The sequence below is a fragment of the Lissotriton vulgaris genome, chromosome 1_1 (genome assembly GCF_964263255.1).
Source record: "Lissotriton vulgaris chromosome 1_1, aLisVul1.2, whole genome shotgun sequence".
In the NCBI taxonomy this organism is placed as follows: Eukaryota; Metazoa; Chordata; class Amphibia; order Caudata; family Salamandridae; genus Lissotriton; species Lissotriton vulgaris.
Genome location: NC_141685.1, coordinates 1,422,539,938 through 1,422,557,812, shown reverse-complemented (window position 1 = coordinate 1,422,557,812; position 17,875 = coordinate 1,422,539,938). Strand labels below are relative to the sequence as shown.

General features: G+C 41.9%; 1 protein-coding gene across 1 annotated transcript in view; it reads right to left on the bottom strand.

Moving 5' to 3' along the window:
- The window catches only part of ABCD2 (ATP binding cassette subfamily D member 2), a 214,790-nt gene that overhangs the window by 132,787 nt on the left and 64,128 nt on the right, over nucleotides 1–17,875 (bottom strand). Inside the window, exon 3 of the mRNA XM_086967222.1 lies at nucleotides 9,315–9,436. Within this exon, the coding sequence (XP_086823348.1) occupies nucleotides 9,315–9,436 (122 nt within the window). The remainder of the gene's footprint in view (nucleotides 1–9,314; nucleotides 9,437–17,875) is intronic.

Genomic DNA, 17,875 nt, shown 5'->3' with positions numbered 1-17,875 from the left:
AGTTCGCGCTATAGAAAACTCTAAAAATAAATAAATAAATAAAATAAACATCTGCTATTTCTATGAGATCGGATTCTAATGGAGGTATGATTTCTTTCCCTCCTTTTCAATCCTAGACCTCTGGAAACTATGAATAATCGCCATTCAAATTTGAATGTTTCTTCGTCTTAAAAAAGATTTTTTTTTTTTTTACTAATAACATCATAGAAACCACTATTCCCATCTACATAACTAGATCGAGGCATTGGTCTCATGACGACTTTGTCGACAAAGTAAGTCACTGGATGCAAATAAAATGGTAAATTAAATTAATGATTGGATTCATTCCTATTCTAGAACCCTCACAAATTCCAAATTACAAGTTTTTACATTATTTTTATTTTTTTAAAAGATCAAGGACTACATTTCCCATAGGTCCCAGTAGTTCTTTTGACGATCTGGTTTACAGGCATTACGTGTGCGCAACCAGGAAATGCCCACGCTACAGAAACAAAATGGTGGAGTAGCGTCCGATCTGTTACCTCCACTCCAGTTCAGTCTCTTAACTGGGGGTACCGACGGACAGGTAAGCGTTTACCGTTTGCTTTCTACTAGTGATATAGACGCCTGTTTTTAGTAGTATGACATAACAATACGAGCGATTTGTTATTCATTTACGCTCTCTTGTCTGCCCATGAACGATAGAGACAGGGTCCCGGCGAATAGTTACGAAAAGTTTTTTTGCCGGCTGTTTGCAAGCGGCCATTAAATTCAACCTACAATCAAGTCCTTAATTTAACCGCTTGCGCATCACAAGGAAGTATGTGCTTCTGCACAACAAAGAAGAGAGAGACGTAATACCAAGTGTAACATAACATTCAAACTATCATTGACTGTTTACAAAGAGTATAGGTGTGTCTCTCTATTGTATATGAGAGATTTTGTGTCCTACTTATCAGTAACATGGCAATGATCGCTATTTGACTACTATTTCCCGATAAAAATGCTTTTTAAGAAGTTGACTTCAGTCGGAGGCAATAATTTGGGAGATAGAAACATAAATTTGAATTATTTACAATACGGTGTCTGTACTTGAGACAATGATAGACTTGTCATTTTTTTAGTCAAGCGTCCGTTCCTTTCATGATGGTGGGTCTTTTAAAGTTTGCTACATGTTTTGTTTTTGGTCTTAGACAAGTGTTGATCATTATATAACATCAATTGTTTCCATACAAATTAGTATTGTTGGAAATTCCTTTGTAGAGCGGGCCTCATAAAACGTAACTTGAGCTGGTGCCGAGTGAGGTGAGGCTTACCCTTTGGAAAGTAATGGTAAGCCCTGAATCTCTTCTAGAATGATCTGAATTCATATACTTTTCTGTGTAATTGTATTAGAGGGCGCTGATACACAAGAGAATGTCATGTTTATTTTCCCTAAATGCAGTTTATCCATCATACTTTCACAAGGGATTGAACATGATGATCACGACAGTAAAACTGTATGTATGATCTTTTCTTTATTATGAATGCAGTGACAACAGAAACTTTGGTCATGAAGAAAGCCAGGGGCAGTTATCCCTAAAGGCTGAAACATGTCGACCGTTTAAGCAGTAATTAGTTTCAAACTGCACCATATATAAAAAAGATACATTTTTTTTTGCACTTTCACACTGGTTTTAATAGGAGAACTATGAGACACGGATATGATCATCTGTAGTAAGATTAGCATACTATCTCACTAGTTCATCCTTTTTAAATTAACACTCTTTTTTATGCACTAAATGAATATTTGCACTGCACCGCATATATTACCTTTATCCACACTTTCCCAATAAACACAGTCATATTTGGTGTTTTTCCTTCTTGAAACAATCATCGCATAGAAGGATACAGTTCTTTTTCTCTGTCTTCCCTGATTGGTGAGAGGCAGGAAGAAAACCGTTTGGATTTCCAGATGATAACACTGGGCACATGATTGTGTATTGATGGGATACCAGCTATCCTGAGGCGATCCTGAGCATTATTTCTTGTGTTATCCTTGCCTTCTTCTCTATTACACACTCAAAAACATAATGAGTTGTTAGAGTTCATAAGAGATATATATTGTAATACTCTTTTCTTTAGGTCCTTTGGATTCTATTTGTTTTTGAGTAGTATACTAAGGGTTATTGAATCCAGTTAGGACTTTAAAATTCCCTTTGACCCTCATATTTGTATTTGTCCTTTAGTAACACTGGTCTGAATCAAAGTTAAGGAAGGCAGTAACCTAGTTCACATTCTAAAGTTTCAGCTCTATGCCCTTCCACCGACTCGTCAGCAGGAAACAGCATACTGAGGGGCTAAGCTATTGTCAGTGTCAACTGTGACGTTGCGAGAGGTGCATGATGTCACTTCCGATACTACCTGAATTTGAGCGAATCGACGTCCATGAAAACAACATATTAAACTAATACTTTTTGATTCAGAAAAATTAGAGCTATGTGATTTGAGCACCTAAAACATGTATAACCTATTTAAATTACAACTGAACGTAAATACGCCCTTTTTCTGGATACGAAAAAAAGAACAAGGGAAACCCTACTCACAGAGGAACCAGGGCAATACGTTTATCCAGAAAAACAATGGTTCCTGTGGAATATTATTTTATATAAATATTCAGTAGATGGGGACTTAATACCGATCTAGATATTGGAGAACGGGTGGCAAAAAGGAGAGAGAGACACTATTATGTCAGTTTTGAACCATTTTTTATATATATTTTCAATTAACACAAATAATAGAAATTACTTTTGACTACAACATATACTACAATATATACAGTGCAATGTGTCCCCAGTGATTTGTGAAGTAACCAACGAAGACAATGTGTGACAGTGGAGTGGACTATACAGGTTACAATGGTGGCTATTTACAAGAGAGAGACATGACTCAGAGTAATTTCTTTTAAGAAACAATTTTGAAACAGCTGCTATACAGTCATAGACACTGTGTGAGTCTTATTCGCCTCCAACTGCGTCGACGGCGTTTCGACCCTTAGAGTGAGGGTCTCGTCAGGACAAAGAATGTGGGACTTCTTGTAGTGGGCTAAGGGAATTATAACCCATGCGTGTGAAAGTAATGCAATCTTACTTACAGTGAACCCAGCCGGGCACACTGTCTTAGACCCCTTAGATGTGGCAGTCTATCTGTTTTTGACGGAAGGTGCCGTCCTTGCGCGATTTGGCCAGAGTTTCTGGGCGCATTTACCAGTGGCTCGATCGCCGACTTCCACATACTCCAGGAAGTCGGCGATCGAGCCACTGGTAAATGCGCCCAGAAACTCTGGCCAAATCGCGCAAGGACGGCACCTTCCGTCAAAAACAGATAGACTGCCACATCTAAGGGGTCTAAGACAGTGTGCCCGGCTGGGTTCACTGTAAGTAAGATTGCATTACTTTCACACGCATGGGTTATAATTCCCTTAGCCCACTACAAGAAGTCCCACATTCTTTGTCCTGACGAGACCCTCACTCTAAGGGTCGAAACGCCGTCGACGCAGTTGGAGGCGAATAAGACCCACACAGTGTCTATGACTGTATAGCAGCTGTTTCAAAATTGTTTCTTAAAAGAAATTACTCTGAGTCATGTCTCTCTCTTGTAAATAGCCACCATTGTAACCTGTATAGTCCACTCCACTGTCACACATTGTCTTCGTTGGTTACTTCACAAATCACTGGGGACACATTGCACTGTATATATTGTAGTATATGTTGTAGTCAAAAGTAATTTCTATTATTTGTGTTAATTGAAAATATATATAAAAAATGGTTCAAAACTGACATAATAGTGTCTCTCTCTCCTTTTTGCCACCCGTTCTCCAATATCTAGATCGGTATTAAGTCCCCATCTACTGAATATTTTTATAAAATAATATTCCACAGGAACCATTGTTTTTCTGGATAAACTTTTTCTGGATACAGCAAGCCTCCATAGTTTATTGCCGAGACAACCACAAGTAAAATAGTGTCCCACAGCATTTTGCGCTTTCGTAAACATAACTCGAAATCCTGTAACGAAGCACTCACTGTAATTAACACATCACTAAATGAATACCTTACGTTTGAAAATACAAATTATGTTACTTACTGTTTACATTGTGTGTCTGGAGCTAATGTTTGTTCTAATTGTCCTGTAATTAAGCACTTTCTCTGGATAATGAAATGCACAGAAGAGATAACACTACACAATTACGCGTGTCAGGCGGAGATAACAATGACAGTGCCCTGGCTTATATATATCCTTTTTTCCAGCTCTTTGAGGCTTCTCCTCCTTATAGCCACTTGAGCAAAGCCTTTAAATTAAAAAAAAAACTTTGACCTTGCAGCAGTTTCACCTCATTGCTGTCATGCTCATGTGTTTTTACCTTTCAGCTGCAGGCAGCTTTTTCACACTGCAAGCTTCTATTAATGTAACCTTCTAGCAGCTTCTCAACACTACACTAGATCTCATTTTTATCAGCCTGTTTTCCTCATTGAGGTATTGTTGTCAGAACTCTCTGGCAAACCTGACAAACATCACAATCTACTTTAAAAAAAAAAAACTTTTTCCCCTTTGGGTGCCCATCTTGAGGTCAGGTGGACAAAAAAATCATAATGGGGTCCTTCATATTTATTTGCCGCTCCCGGTAGAGGCTTCTCTCTGCTGCCGGAGCTGCTTTTTAAAAAAAATGTTTACCCTTTTAGTCCCCAACACTTTTTGTTTTGCTCAAGGTTATTGGGACTTGCTGCTTCTCAAGTTGATTGCATTGACACATTTTATTAATTTGTTTCCATGCCTTAGGAATAAAAGCATGACTAAAATAAAGGGGAATTTGCCTTCATTATAGTCCTGTTTTTATCTCAATACGAAATGAAGGATTGGCTGTGTAATTAGTTACATGCCAGTGGAAGCCATGCGTTGAAGGTGCATATGTGCCAACAAGGCTAAAACATTGAAATATCAAACTGGGTGTGATCTATCATATTCTGTATAATAAGTGGAGGAATATATAAAAATATGTTTTGACAGCCAGTTCTTGAAATTTAAATATTAATATTTAACCAGGCTTATTATAAGGGATAGATCATGGCCAGGGAAACAAGCCACTGGATTGAACTCAAAGCATTAGGCCACGACCACAAGTTAACCATAAAATTCTGATTCCTTTGCAACCCGCTGTGTGTACAGGGATAAAAATTTGATGTAATGCTAAATTTGTAGCATCCAGATAATTATCAGGAGTGATAAATTCTGCAATTCCACAATTTTCCCAGGTCTTTTTTTGGTGGTATAGCCACTTGCTCTTATTTTGCTACCCCAGGGGTATTTAATTGGCTACATCAATGATGGAACCTTTCTTTTAAGAGGAATCTTGAAGACTATGACTATCTGTAATAAGGGCCCTGATTCCTCTTCTAGGAGAAAATATCTGACCAATGAGGTAATGGAAAAGGCTCATCCGGAAGATCTACGACACAGAACTTAGCGGGACATGGAGGAGGAATCAGAAAGATGTGACACAGAGAACTGTGTGGTGTCAACTGAGCCAGAATAGTCTTTCCCACTCCAGGACGTGTCACTGATATACTCCCTGGGCTCCTCCTGAATGACAAGGACCCCGAGAGCTGATTCTACTGATAACATTGTTGATCTAAGGCATTGTTATGTGGGCCTCAGCCATGAGGAGCAAATCACAGCTTGATTAGCTTTTCCTCCTGTATATTGTGAGTCCTTGTTGGATGTGTAGCAGAAAGAAAGATACCTTGGCTGCCTGTCAAACAACACATATTGAACACCATCTTATAGAGTAGGAGAGATGTTTAGCCTTGCTTATTCACTTAGTATTTTCAGTGATGATCGGGTTCTCTTACCCTGTGCCACTAGAATTCCTAACCTCAGCCCCAGGTCTAAAAGACAAGATGATTGCGAGAATGTTCGACAAAGTTACAAGGGCAGGAGGGGTTCTGAATCAGAGACCCTGTCTAAGAACCACAGAAAAGCTTTTTTCCAAGATTGCAAATATAAAGAGACTCTGTTAATGGGATATCCACAATGATGTATCTTGGGGTCAGGAAATCCGACCCAGATTTGGGACTGCTCCTTACATTCCTATGCAACAGTCTTGTCTGAAAAGGTCTCAACTAGGTATATTCTGTGCTTCTATTTCTATCATCTCAATGGTTTATTCTTCTTGGATCTCCTTTCGTGAAACCCATAAAAAAACATTCCTTTGCTGGACTCCAAGCCGTCTAATAGAATCAGAGGTGTCAGAATAAGCTTTAGATCAACTGAAAGCCATTGACAGGCTTTTTTCTGTTACAGATCTTGCTCTATACTAGATGAGCATGGCACTGCTTTAAGAAGCAAAGCCAACCTGTTCACCAAAAGCACCTTCTCTTTGGCCATTGGAGTTATCATGAAAGGCTTAAAGCATAGAATGAGCCTAAATGTAATAGAGATGGCTTTGCTCCTCAATGTTATAGCTACATCGTTGCAGCAGGAGTTGAGAACCCACTAGCCACATCGTAACTGTGTTAGATGTGATCAGAAAACTGTAAATTGCCCCAGATTGTGGGAAGAATACCTCTAGATGGTATTGGTGTTCATATTTCTGAGGAAAGGGACTGCCATGAGCCATATTTTTAGGCTGATAGTATCTGCATGCTTTTCTTCCTCATCTGGGAGAGCAGAATTAGAAACGAAAAGGTCGATAACCCAAGCTGGAAATGCAAAAACCAGGTCGGATTTTTCAAATGGCTGGGTGCATTAAAAAACTATCACCACAAATGAACATCTAATTATATTGTACCCTGACTTGACCTTAATAACATGTCAATACTTTTCAAAATACCCAGGATGGCACTTTGAACGTCTGTTTCTTTCTGGTGGGTCGACCCAGAGCTAGAACCCTTTTCACCATTAGGGAGGGTTCTTGCCCCCTCCATTTTTCAGTTATCTTGGCAAAATTGACATGGCTGGAGAAACACTGAGGTTTGTTGAACACCTACTTTTCTTTGTCTGCATCCTTGCATGTTTGAGGGGCAGAAGGGGAAAAAGAAAAAGCCCATGAAATCCCTGAAGGCTCTGGTAAGTTGTGTCAATTTTCAAGGGACAACATCTCAGGGTCTTTGTCAGCAACAATGAACTATGATGTCTCTGGGAATCAAAGGTCCATATAATGGCCATATATTTTGGTGCACAGAAGGCATTTATTGCAGAGGAGTCTGAAGCACTGGATATACAGCCACTGACACAAACAGTGTAATGGGACACCATAAAGACATGGAGAATGTCCTCTGCCTCACAAACAATTCAGGGAAAATTTATCCATGACCTTGAAGGGACTTTACCCCATGAAAATCAGTGCATCCTCCAGCTGCAGAGTTGAAGAATTCGGGGGGGGGGGAGAGATACAGGCGGTGTTATTTTGAATTCCTACTGAACACTGCCTGAAAATGCAACAGGAATTCCAAAAAGGTCCATAGACCATCTTGTGATGTGGGCTGGTATTCCCTCACATGTAGTGAATCCTGGCACACTACCTTTAGCACATAGGAAACCAGAACTACTAGTTTTCCCTGCCTACACGATGTCTGTGTGATCTGTAGCTCAGAATGTGTGCTGCTCTTCCTCTTCTGTATCCGGGTTTTTATTGCGGTCTACTATCTGCTCAACACTATGCATCATGTCTGTTAAGACTCGCAGCATCCATAAGAAAAACAAAAATACCAATCCCGTTAACCAAATTCTGGATCATCGCCAGCTACTTTCACTGTTGAAGTTGTCCCCCACCTCCAGCACACTAGGATGTTTTGCTACTCACAGAAACATTAGCCCAATGGTGGACAAAATCCCCCTCTCAAATCCTATCTTTGGCACCTTTGTTGTTAGTGACATTTCTTTGGCATATGGATCTTCTTTCTTATCCCTATAGGAGAAACAAATTCTAAGCTTCACTGCATGTCCACCTCCATGCATGAGTGGCACAGTACAAGCACTGCAAACAGGGTTAGAGGCAGATTTCTCCTCAGGTACCTCAGTGGTGTGTACCTCATAGGTGCAACTACCAAATTCTTCTGAGGCTGCAATTCTTCATTAAAGAAAGACATCATGTTTGAGTCTCGAGCAGTGGAAAGGCTACATGGGGAGCTTAGTTTCAGACTGAAAGAATCTATTTCTACCCAAGTGCCAAGAAAGCACTGGTCTCCAGGTACAAAGAACTGGGAAACATCCGTTTTCTTGATTTCTGCTTCTCATTCATGCAACATCAAGACTAGGGGAGACATGCTCCACCAGATGTCACAATATAAGGTTGCTCTGGAAGACAGCCCCTGGTATAGTACTGCAATGCAGAATATGGTTAGGCAATTTCAGGAATAGAAGGAAAATTAGAAGGAGCAACCAGGATTTCGACAGAGAAAGACTGCTGTTCATTGCAAAGTGCAGAGGAGAATAAAAGCACACATTTGTACATACAAGCAAAATGGTCTCTGAAGAGAAACAATGTAAAATAAAATACAAAGCTGTCAACGAAAGACAAGGACGTGAGAACAGATGGGCGCAGGTGACCGGGCTTCTGAATGTCCTTACTCCTATGACAAGGATTTTGTTCCCTTTCCCCAATAAGGATGTGCCACGAACAGAAGAATGAGAAACAGAGGACATACCTTTAATTAAAATAATGGCACGCTCCACTCCAAGAACTGTCCGCATATGAGGGCAAGTCAGGAGTGACCTTAAAGAGACCTGCCATCCATGAAATGAAGGTTTGTGCATTCCCTAGCCTTAAGAGGTGAATCTGCTTCTCCCACTGATACATATAACCCAACAATGACCCCATGCCACCATGAACGAACCCAATAGAGACCTCAGTGAGTCAATCGCCATCATCTCCGGCACACGATGCTGCATTTTGCTCAAAGTTTTCACTGCTTTAATGTCAAACGTATTCGGTATCTGAGGAACAATAATATGGGCACAATTTTGTACACATCTTTTAAGTTCTCCAATAAATGTCCTTTTCACAGATTTCTCCAACTTTCATGGCACTTGGTTTACCAGTAGGATAAGGCATTCATACATATACCTTTACTCTATATGTTTATTCAAACACTGAGTTTACTTTGCTCAACCCATAACCAAATATAATTATAAGCAGAATCCCAGTGCGGATAATTGGATGAACTTGAATGAAACTCGAATATCACAAATGGCGTTGCATAAAGACCACTGTCGGACCTTAGGACTGGACCGGGCATATAACACGGAGATCATGTTTAGCTCAAGCTGATCATCAGAATCATTACGACTTGCAGTACCTCCTTATAAGAAGACATAATCCGCTCAATGGCATCTGCTCCAGATGCCAGAAGGTTTCTTGCCGTAGTGAAGGCTTCTGTGCGTTCGCTGACCATGCCATTTTTCTGTCCATCTTCCAATTCTGGAAATCATAATAATTTCTAATTATTTGTGTTTTCAAAAGCAGATGGGAAAGTATAATGTGCATAATAATGGCTACTCTTGATTACAAAAAAAATGGTACAACCCCGTATCGTATACCTGATTTTCACAGTCTTAACAACTGATAGTGCTGACGTTAATATACAGTCAGGAACATCGACTGTATGCTGGCAAATATGCATTTAGCCTATGGTGCTCCCTGCCATCCCTGAAAGTGATATATTTGTAGAACCCAGCTGCAACACGGCTCCTTTTGTGTACACTGGTGGTGGTGCATTCATTTACCTTATGAATACACTGTAGGAGTATATTCAGAAGGAATCGTTTTAGAATCCTATTCTTCATGGTGAGAACTCCAAAGACGTTGGCTCACCGAAATGCTAGAGGTAGCAGAAGTGACATCACAAATCCTTTGATCTCAGTGACATCACAGGATGTGACATAATATGACCTTTAACCCTGAGGTTAAGAACACCATAATAAGTGCACAGTTAAAACAACACAGCAGTTACCAACACAAATACACGTCCATTTTATGCACCTGTATTCTAATTAGAATTCAGGCATGTAAACATTACACATTTATTTATTTTCCTTTTTACTGGAGGATATTATTCTACAAAACAAAAACTGTTATTGGCTTACAGTATTCCTATGACTATTAAACCATTTTTCATTTATGATCACTTGATCACTATTACTAAGAACAAAGGTGGAGGTATGGTTCTAAATGTATTCACAATGAATAAACAGAAGTTGGCCAACAATATGTGTTTTTACTTCACTTTCTTTTTGTTTATTCAGAAGAGTGCTATGCCTCTGGTGAATTTACTTATTTTAAAGATTTCAATCAGTGAAGCAGCAAATTGTAAACATTGCTCATAAGGAGATTTTTAACCTTCTTCTGTAACACTGCTTTGCCACCTTGGAGGGCCGGGACTGCATAGGTTGCAGCTTTGTCCACTGGCTCTCCCTAAATGGCGTCCATGGTCTTTCACCGCAAACATTGAACCATATAACACTGTGTTTCTGTCTCTCGACTTGCGAGGTTTGCATTTTCAGGAACCTGCCTCTCATTTTTTACCTCTCAGGAAGTGTTTTTGCATCAATCAACAGTGGAGGTTAATGTGACATGGTGTAAATTGAAATTGTTTCTCATTCTTGTAACATCTTGTTAGTCTATCACAATCTAGAAGGACAAAAGTCCAAGACAAGCTGTTCAGGTGACATAATATTGTTCCTGTCCCTTGAAGTTCTCTTCTGAACTTCATTTTTGTTGACAGTTTGAGGAACCCTTAATTCCTACAGACCTCTCATACTGCAGGCTTGTTTCCTCAGGGTCAACCCTTGGGTGAGCCCTAAGAACAGAGATTTAAAGTGGACTCCCTGCATCTAGCCCTAAGGGGGTGGTCCGGTCAGCAGTTTCGACCAAGACCTGGCTGATGGTAGCTGATTCTTAGTTTTTAGTGTTACCTTGATGGAATGCCTACCAGTCTCCCCTGTAAACTGAAGTCAACAGGCGCAAGAAGATAGGGCCCATTTGTGTACACATAATATATATCCTGAATCCAATGCCTAAAGATATGAATGGTACTCCGAGTTGGAGTACAGATCACATTTTTTACAAGTGACAAAAGACCAAACAATGTGGAGACATTATATACATATTTGTTTGTTGATAAAATGTTTGCAAACATTACACGCAGTCATACCAGGCATAACACTTTGTGAACATTAGTGTTCATCAGTTCTATCCCAATTAATCTGACCCCAGCCTGTTTAGCTCACATTTTAAAATTGTAAGAAAACATGTATTATTACTGGGCACTGGACTTCTAGCAAGTCCCCAACTTTGGGAATATAAGCTTGAATTGTCCTGCAGCTTTCTGAAATTTTCCTGGCAGAGGCCTCTTCTTGTAGAATTGTATACAGCATGTGGAGACAGAATGCTGCATACTTCTTGGGTCTGGGTCTAAGCCAAGGTCCTACTGAAGCTCTGTTGACCTACCATGCTATAGTTGCCTCCATTGTCCAGTGTGGTGGATTCCAGAAAGCGCAGAAGTTCTGCCCGCCAAAATATCCTGAAGATATCCACAGCCAAGTCTATTCCGCACCAAAAGACAACGGTGGGCAGCTGAGAATTCAAACTAGTTGGACACCAATGCTTGCTTACATAGTCTGAGCTCCTCAAGAACTGCACTAGTGAAGATAGCAATCTGCCTAGGAGACTGATTCAGCATCTGTATCTGAGTGGTGGTAACTCAGCCATGTCACCATAACACAATAGCTCCAACATTTAATATTTGTATCCCATTTTTTCTTGTTCAATTCAGTCAATTAATCATTCATGTTTATTTAGGGTGAACCCCCTTCAAAACTATACAGCAACACGTTAAAATAAACAGGTACACAAAAATACAAAAGCATTATATCAATCAGAACAGCCACATTAGGACACATTTCCTCAAAATTAAACAATTCAAAAGTATTCAAAAACCGAAACCACTGAGAGCCATCATGTAAACCCAGAGGAATAAAAATAATAGGGAAACAGTAAAACTTCAAATAAGTGCTCATTCTTAAACACCTGCTTCCGTAACCTTACCATCCACAGGAACCATGCACCCAGGTAGCTTTCAAGGTAGCAGGATCCAGTGACATATGTGGTCCATTTCAAGACATGGCGTCTTGGGCCATTGCCATTGCTTATAGGCATGAAAGTCAAGCCATGGTCCCCGTGATTTGCAAGCACTGTTGATACTATTCTGATTTCTTCCTGCTGTTCAATGTTGGTGCTCGCAAACTTTTGGGTTTGGATCATCATTGAATAAGTCCATCTTGATACATTATGTCTCTATGGCTATAGCTTCATGAACATTAGCTGTTTTATACTCGATCATAACATTTCATATTGCTTGCATTCGTTCTTTGCTTTCTCCATCTATGGCATAACCTGAGCTTTACAGTCATTGAACAATTCGCAAACCAATGATGCTGGTTGTCATGCTGTATTGTCTTTTTTCTTTCTGCTCTGATTGCACCCACGACCTCACTAGAAGTAGCCTTTTGCATAGCAGGATTATGTTTGTTACTATGAAGTTTTGTGTGCAGTGTTGTACAAATTCTTTTTATGTACGGTTTATAACATATATCACTGAAAAAAACAAAGGTCAAAGTAATGTAATAGTTAGTTGAAATGTTCAGTAACAACGTAGTCTTTTAAACTCTAGCACCACCTAAGATTTACAAGTTATAGTTATTTCAAGTAACTATATATATATATATGTGTGTATATATATATATATATCTGCAAATACCTCGCAGCAGCGGCGCTTCCTTAGCGAAACACGAGGCAAGGACCATCTTTTTGCAGCATTTTTATTTATTTAGCCATTAGACAGGTAGGCATAACGCGTTTGGCCGTCCCAGCGGCCTTGGTCACATGGCGTTACAGATTGCTTTTGCCCTTTTTAAAGTGATATCATGCAGTCACATGTTCCATTGATGGACATAAACAAAATACTACATGTATAAATACATATATGTTATTTCTCTCTCATCCTTACCATTGCAAATGATAGTTATTAACTGTATAAATACATAAGTTAATCCTGCAGTTTTTTGAAAATACATTTGCAATTTTTAATTCACCTATGGGAATATGTTTTTAACTTTTCAAACATATACATAACAGCATAAATGCCTTTAACTCCTCAAGGTGGGGACATTTTTTACTGAAAGAATTATATCAACCTTGTCCATCAAATAAGTTAATAACTATAGTGCATAATCAGTGCTCACCAACGTGTATTAAATCATAATACAAAAAAATAATAATAATCTCTACTATTTCATAATAATAGAGAAAAGAAGATCCAAAAAAGAATAAACTTTATCTATAAGGACCATACAACAAAAGATGAGTCCATAATGAACATTTGTCCAGCCACTAAGTACTTGGATGAAGGGGTTATAATACCACTTGATATTATTTAGTTCTGTAGATACATTCTCACCTTCAACCATATTATTGCACATATTATTAAAGTGACTTTGTGTCAATAGAAAAAATATATTTTTTTCCCCATAAAGTGACATTGTGTCAAAAAAGTGCAATAAGAATAAAGTGACTGGTGCTAGGAGGTTATAATGGAATGAAATGGTATAGGGAGGGGAAAACTTAACACTATTCAACAAGAGTTATAATCATTTGATTCAAGACAAAATATAGTCATACAGTACCAATGAAACACATATAGAAAAAGTCACACCATAAAACCAATCTATAAAAAAGGGGAATCGGTGACATTACTAAAATCAGCTATCATAAAAAACATTAGGATAAAAAGCTACCCCAATATTTAAAAGACGGCTAAAATCAATCAATTCATATATCTACACATACATCACACTATATATATAAATTATACACAATATATCACAGTATAAATACATATGTGCAAAAAGTGCAAGGTATGATCCAACTCCTCTTTTACTATGGTTTACTATGGTTTGGTGATGTTAACTATATGGCTGTAATACAGCATTTACATAGGCTGGTCATAGGTATGTGTGGAGGTCCTCCGTGGTGTTGAGACCTCCCGGCCACTTGGAATTAAACTCAAGAATGTATTTGGTTTCAAGTCTGCGCATACACGCCTCTCTGTCACCTCCTCTTTTTGTAAGAGGGATAGATTCTATGGCAAAGTATTTACGACACTGAGGCTTACTATTGTGACATGCCTCAAAGTGTCTAGCCACCGGGTAACTCTGGTCTTTGTTGACAATGGCGCGGAGGTGCTGTAAAATACGCTTGTGGATTTGTAATTTACTACTACCAATGTATTTGAGTTTACAGTCACATTCCAATACATACACACAGTATTCAGTTCTGCAGGTTAGATGCTGTTTTATCTCCCTGGTAGTTCTTGGAATTACTGTAGTGTATTTTTTGGTGTTGACACCATATTGGCAAGCCTTACATGCCAGGCATTTGTAGAAGCCCCTGCTAGTAGGTCGCCACGGCTCTTTACCTATGTGTTCCTCACTATTTTTTGAGAGGATGGAACCCATGCTTAGACTTTTACGAAAAGTTATTGAAGGGTTTAGGGGCATCACATCACCAATAGTGGGATCATCTTTAACAAAATGCCAATTTCTTCTGACTATACTCCTGATTTCTTTTTCCTGCTTGGAGTATGTCAGTACTAGTCTGACTTCATTGGTTTTGTCACATTGCTTTATTTTCTCAGTCAACAAATCACCTCTGTTTTTAAGCCTGGATTTCCTTATAGCAGTATTCAGTATCTTAGCACTGTAGCCCTTATCCACAAATCTCAGAAAACTTTCATGTTGTTTAACAATCATGTCATCATTGTTGCTGCAAATACGGCGGATGCGTAGCATCTCGCCGTAAGGTATTGATTTGATTAGATGTTGGGGATGGGCACTCGTTGCATGTAAAAGAGTGTTACCTGCCGTCGGTTTCCTAAAAAGGGTACTGGTAAGAATATATATATATTTTTTAAATAATTTTTATTGTAGTCACACCAAAACAGGCCATTGCATAGATATTCAGCACCATAAATTTGAGCAGTTACATAATATGATTCGTTGTCTCATACACAGCCTTCGTGCCCACAACCCGGGGGTTGGGCGGCGATGATTTCACGGCTCTCCCACGCCTGATGTTAAAAATAAAGGAGTAGCTGGTTTCCGGATTGTGTGCATGACTACTTTTACAACTTTGCCAAACAACGCGCTGAGCCCCAACTCCCATCCCCGGCGCTAAAACCTGAAACCCCCCCCTGTCCCACCCCACCCCCCACCACCTGTCTATGGCCCTTGTAACGATCATTCCTCCGTTCCTGAAGTGCTTTCTTCGTCTCCCCTGTATGCCTGCCACCCCTAGGGCATCAGCTTGCTCCTTCTACCCTTCCTGCCTCGGGGGCCTCCATTTCCTCGTCTGCCTCGCTATCTCTGAGTGCTTGTACCATCACTTCCCATGAGGTCGCAGTGTCATCCGCCCTCTGGCTAGGGGTCCTGCGCGCAAGCTGGTACCTGTGTGTGCTGTCAGCCATCGCCCATTTCAGAAATTCCTGCCGCCACCTCCGGGGAGTCGAACCCACCCTCGCTTTCCAGTTCCTAGTGATCTCCCTCTTAGCCACCATCAACCCCATGTCAATCAACTTGCTCGTGAGTTTGTTTTTGGGGGTATGAGGGAACCAGTGTAAAAGACACTCCGCCGGTCCAAAGGCGATGGACCTTTCAGTTACTTCGTTGAGCACGTCGCCTATGTCCTGCCAATAGTCCCGAAGGGCCGGGCACGCCCACAGCATATGCACTAATTCGACCCCCTCTTCCGGGCACCGGGGACAGGTCGCTGTTACCGCGCCGAAATACCTCCTGATCCTCCCCGGGGTCATGTACGCCCTATGCAGTACATAGTAATGTATAAGTTGAAATCTAGCGTTTCTCGTGCTGTTGCGAGCCCTACGGACAAGCTGTGCCCACGTCGTGTCAGGTATGTCTTTACCCAGGTCCACCTCCCATTTGGCTTTCAGTGATGTAAGAGGCAGGAGATTCTCTCTCACCATTCTACTGTAGAGGCACGTCACCGCCTTGATTGTACCCGCTGACATCATGGTATATTGGCATGCAGCCGCCGTCTCGGGTTCCTCTAGCCCCGTGCTCCAGTGGGCCTGCACTGCCCTGGTTACTGCCGCATGAAGTAAGAAACCCCCTCTCGGGATGTCGAAGCGCTCCAGTAGTTCTTGGAACGGGAGTAGCGTACCATTTTCATAAAGGTCCCCAATCACATGCACCCCCGCCTCCTCCCACCTCTGTAGATGCGACCAGTCGCCGCCATGCGGTAACGCTGTCAGCATGCCCAGAGGGATCTCCGGTGCATATGGGCGCCTAGTTCCCGCCCTCTTCTGTGCTCGATTCCAGCATTGGCGGTACGTGCGTTGTTCCAACGACAAGTCCCGATTATCTATCCGCTGCTGGAGGGTAATATACGCCAAGACATGCCTGGGCGTCCCCCGCAACCTTTCGTCTTCCGGGCCCCTGAATACTCCTGCCACCTCCTGCGTGAAGACCTGCAGTTGGGCCGCTAAATAATAAAGCTCAAAGTCCGGCACCGCCAGTCCCCCTTCATCCTTCGGGCGAGAGAGCGTTGCCAGCGCCACCCTGCACCGCCCCGCTCCCCAGATGAACGTCGTGATCAAAGATCGGAGCTGCCTAAAGAAGGAGCTAGGTATCCAGATTGGGAGCGTCCGAAAGTAATACAACAATCTCGGCAGGGCAACCATCTTCAACAAGGAGATCCGGCCTGCCACCGAGAGCGGCAACGTGGCACAGAAGGCCATACAGCCCTTTAGTCCTCGCACGCACCGCCCCAGGTTGCCCTCAAGCAAGTCTTCCGCCTTGTGGTAAATATGGACCCCCAAGTATTTAATACAGGCAGGTTCCCAAGCTAACTCCGACCGGTGTTGTGGCCGAGCAGCCCCCTCCAGTAGCGGGAACAAACTTGTCTTGGGCCAATTAACCCTCAGGCCCGACATCGCGCCGAAGCGCTCTAGCAACGCCTCCGCGCCCTGCAGGTCCTCAGCCCCGTCGTGGAGGAATAGCAGTAAATCATCAGCATAAAGCGAGATGAACTGCTGCCCGTCTCAGGCCCGCACCCCGCGGAAGTGCCGCCCCGTCTGGGCCTCAGCCGCCAGTGGCTCGATAGCCAGTGCAAATAGAAGCGGCGAGAGGGAGCAACCCTGCCGAGTGCCCCTTTCTAACGGATAGCGGAGGGACACCGTCGACCCAACTCTCACTCTTGCTATCGCTTCCGCGTAGAGGACCTTCGTCCATTGGATATAGCCAGCTCCCAGACCGAATCGCTCCATAACAGCATAGAGGTAGTCCCACTCTAGGCTGTCGAAAGCTTTTTCAATGTCTACCGAGAGAGCCAATTCAGCCCCGACCCCCCCCTCCAGCTCGTCCATGAGGCGAACAAGCCTTCTGACATTAATCGTGGTGTTTCGAGTCGGTATAAAACCGTTCTGGTCTTCGTGCACCAGTCCCGGCATGTGTGGTAGGAGCCTCACCGCCAGTATGGAGCTCAAGATCTTGTAATCTGCGGTGAGCATAGAGAGCGGCCGGTAAGACGCGGGGTCGCTACTCTCTCTGCCGGGCTTCAGCAGTGGTACTACCAATGCCTCCCGCATTGACTGCGGTAGACGGCCCGCTGCCTTGGCCTCCTTATAAACGGTGGAGTCGCGGCGCCAAAGTGTCTAAATATTTACTATAGAACTCTATGGGGAGCCCGTCTATCCCCGGCGATTTGTTACGTGCCATACTCCGTACCGCCTTCCTTATCTCCCCTAGTCCGATGTCCGATCCCAGTTCCTTCGCCTGCTCCGCCTCT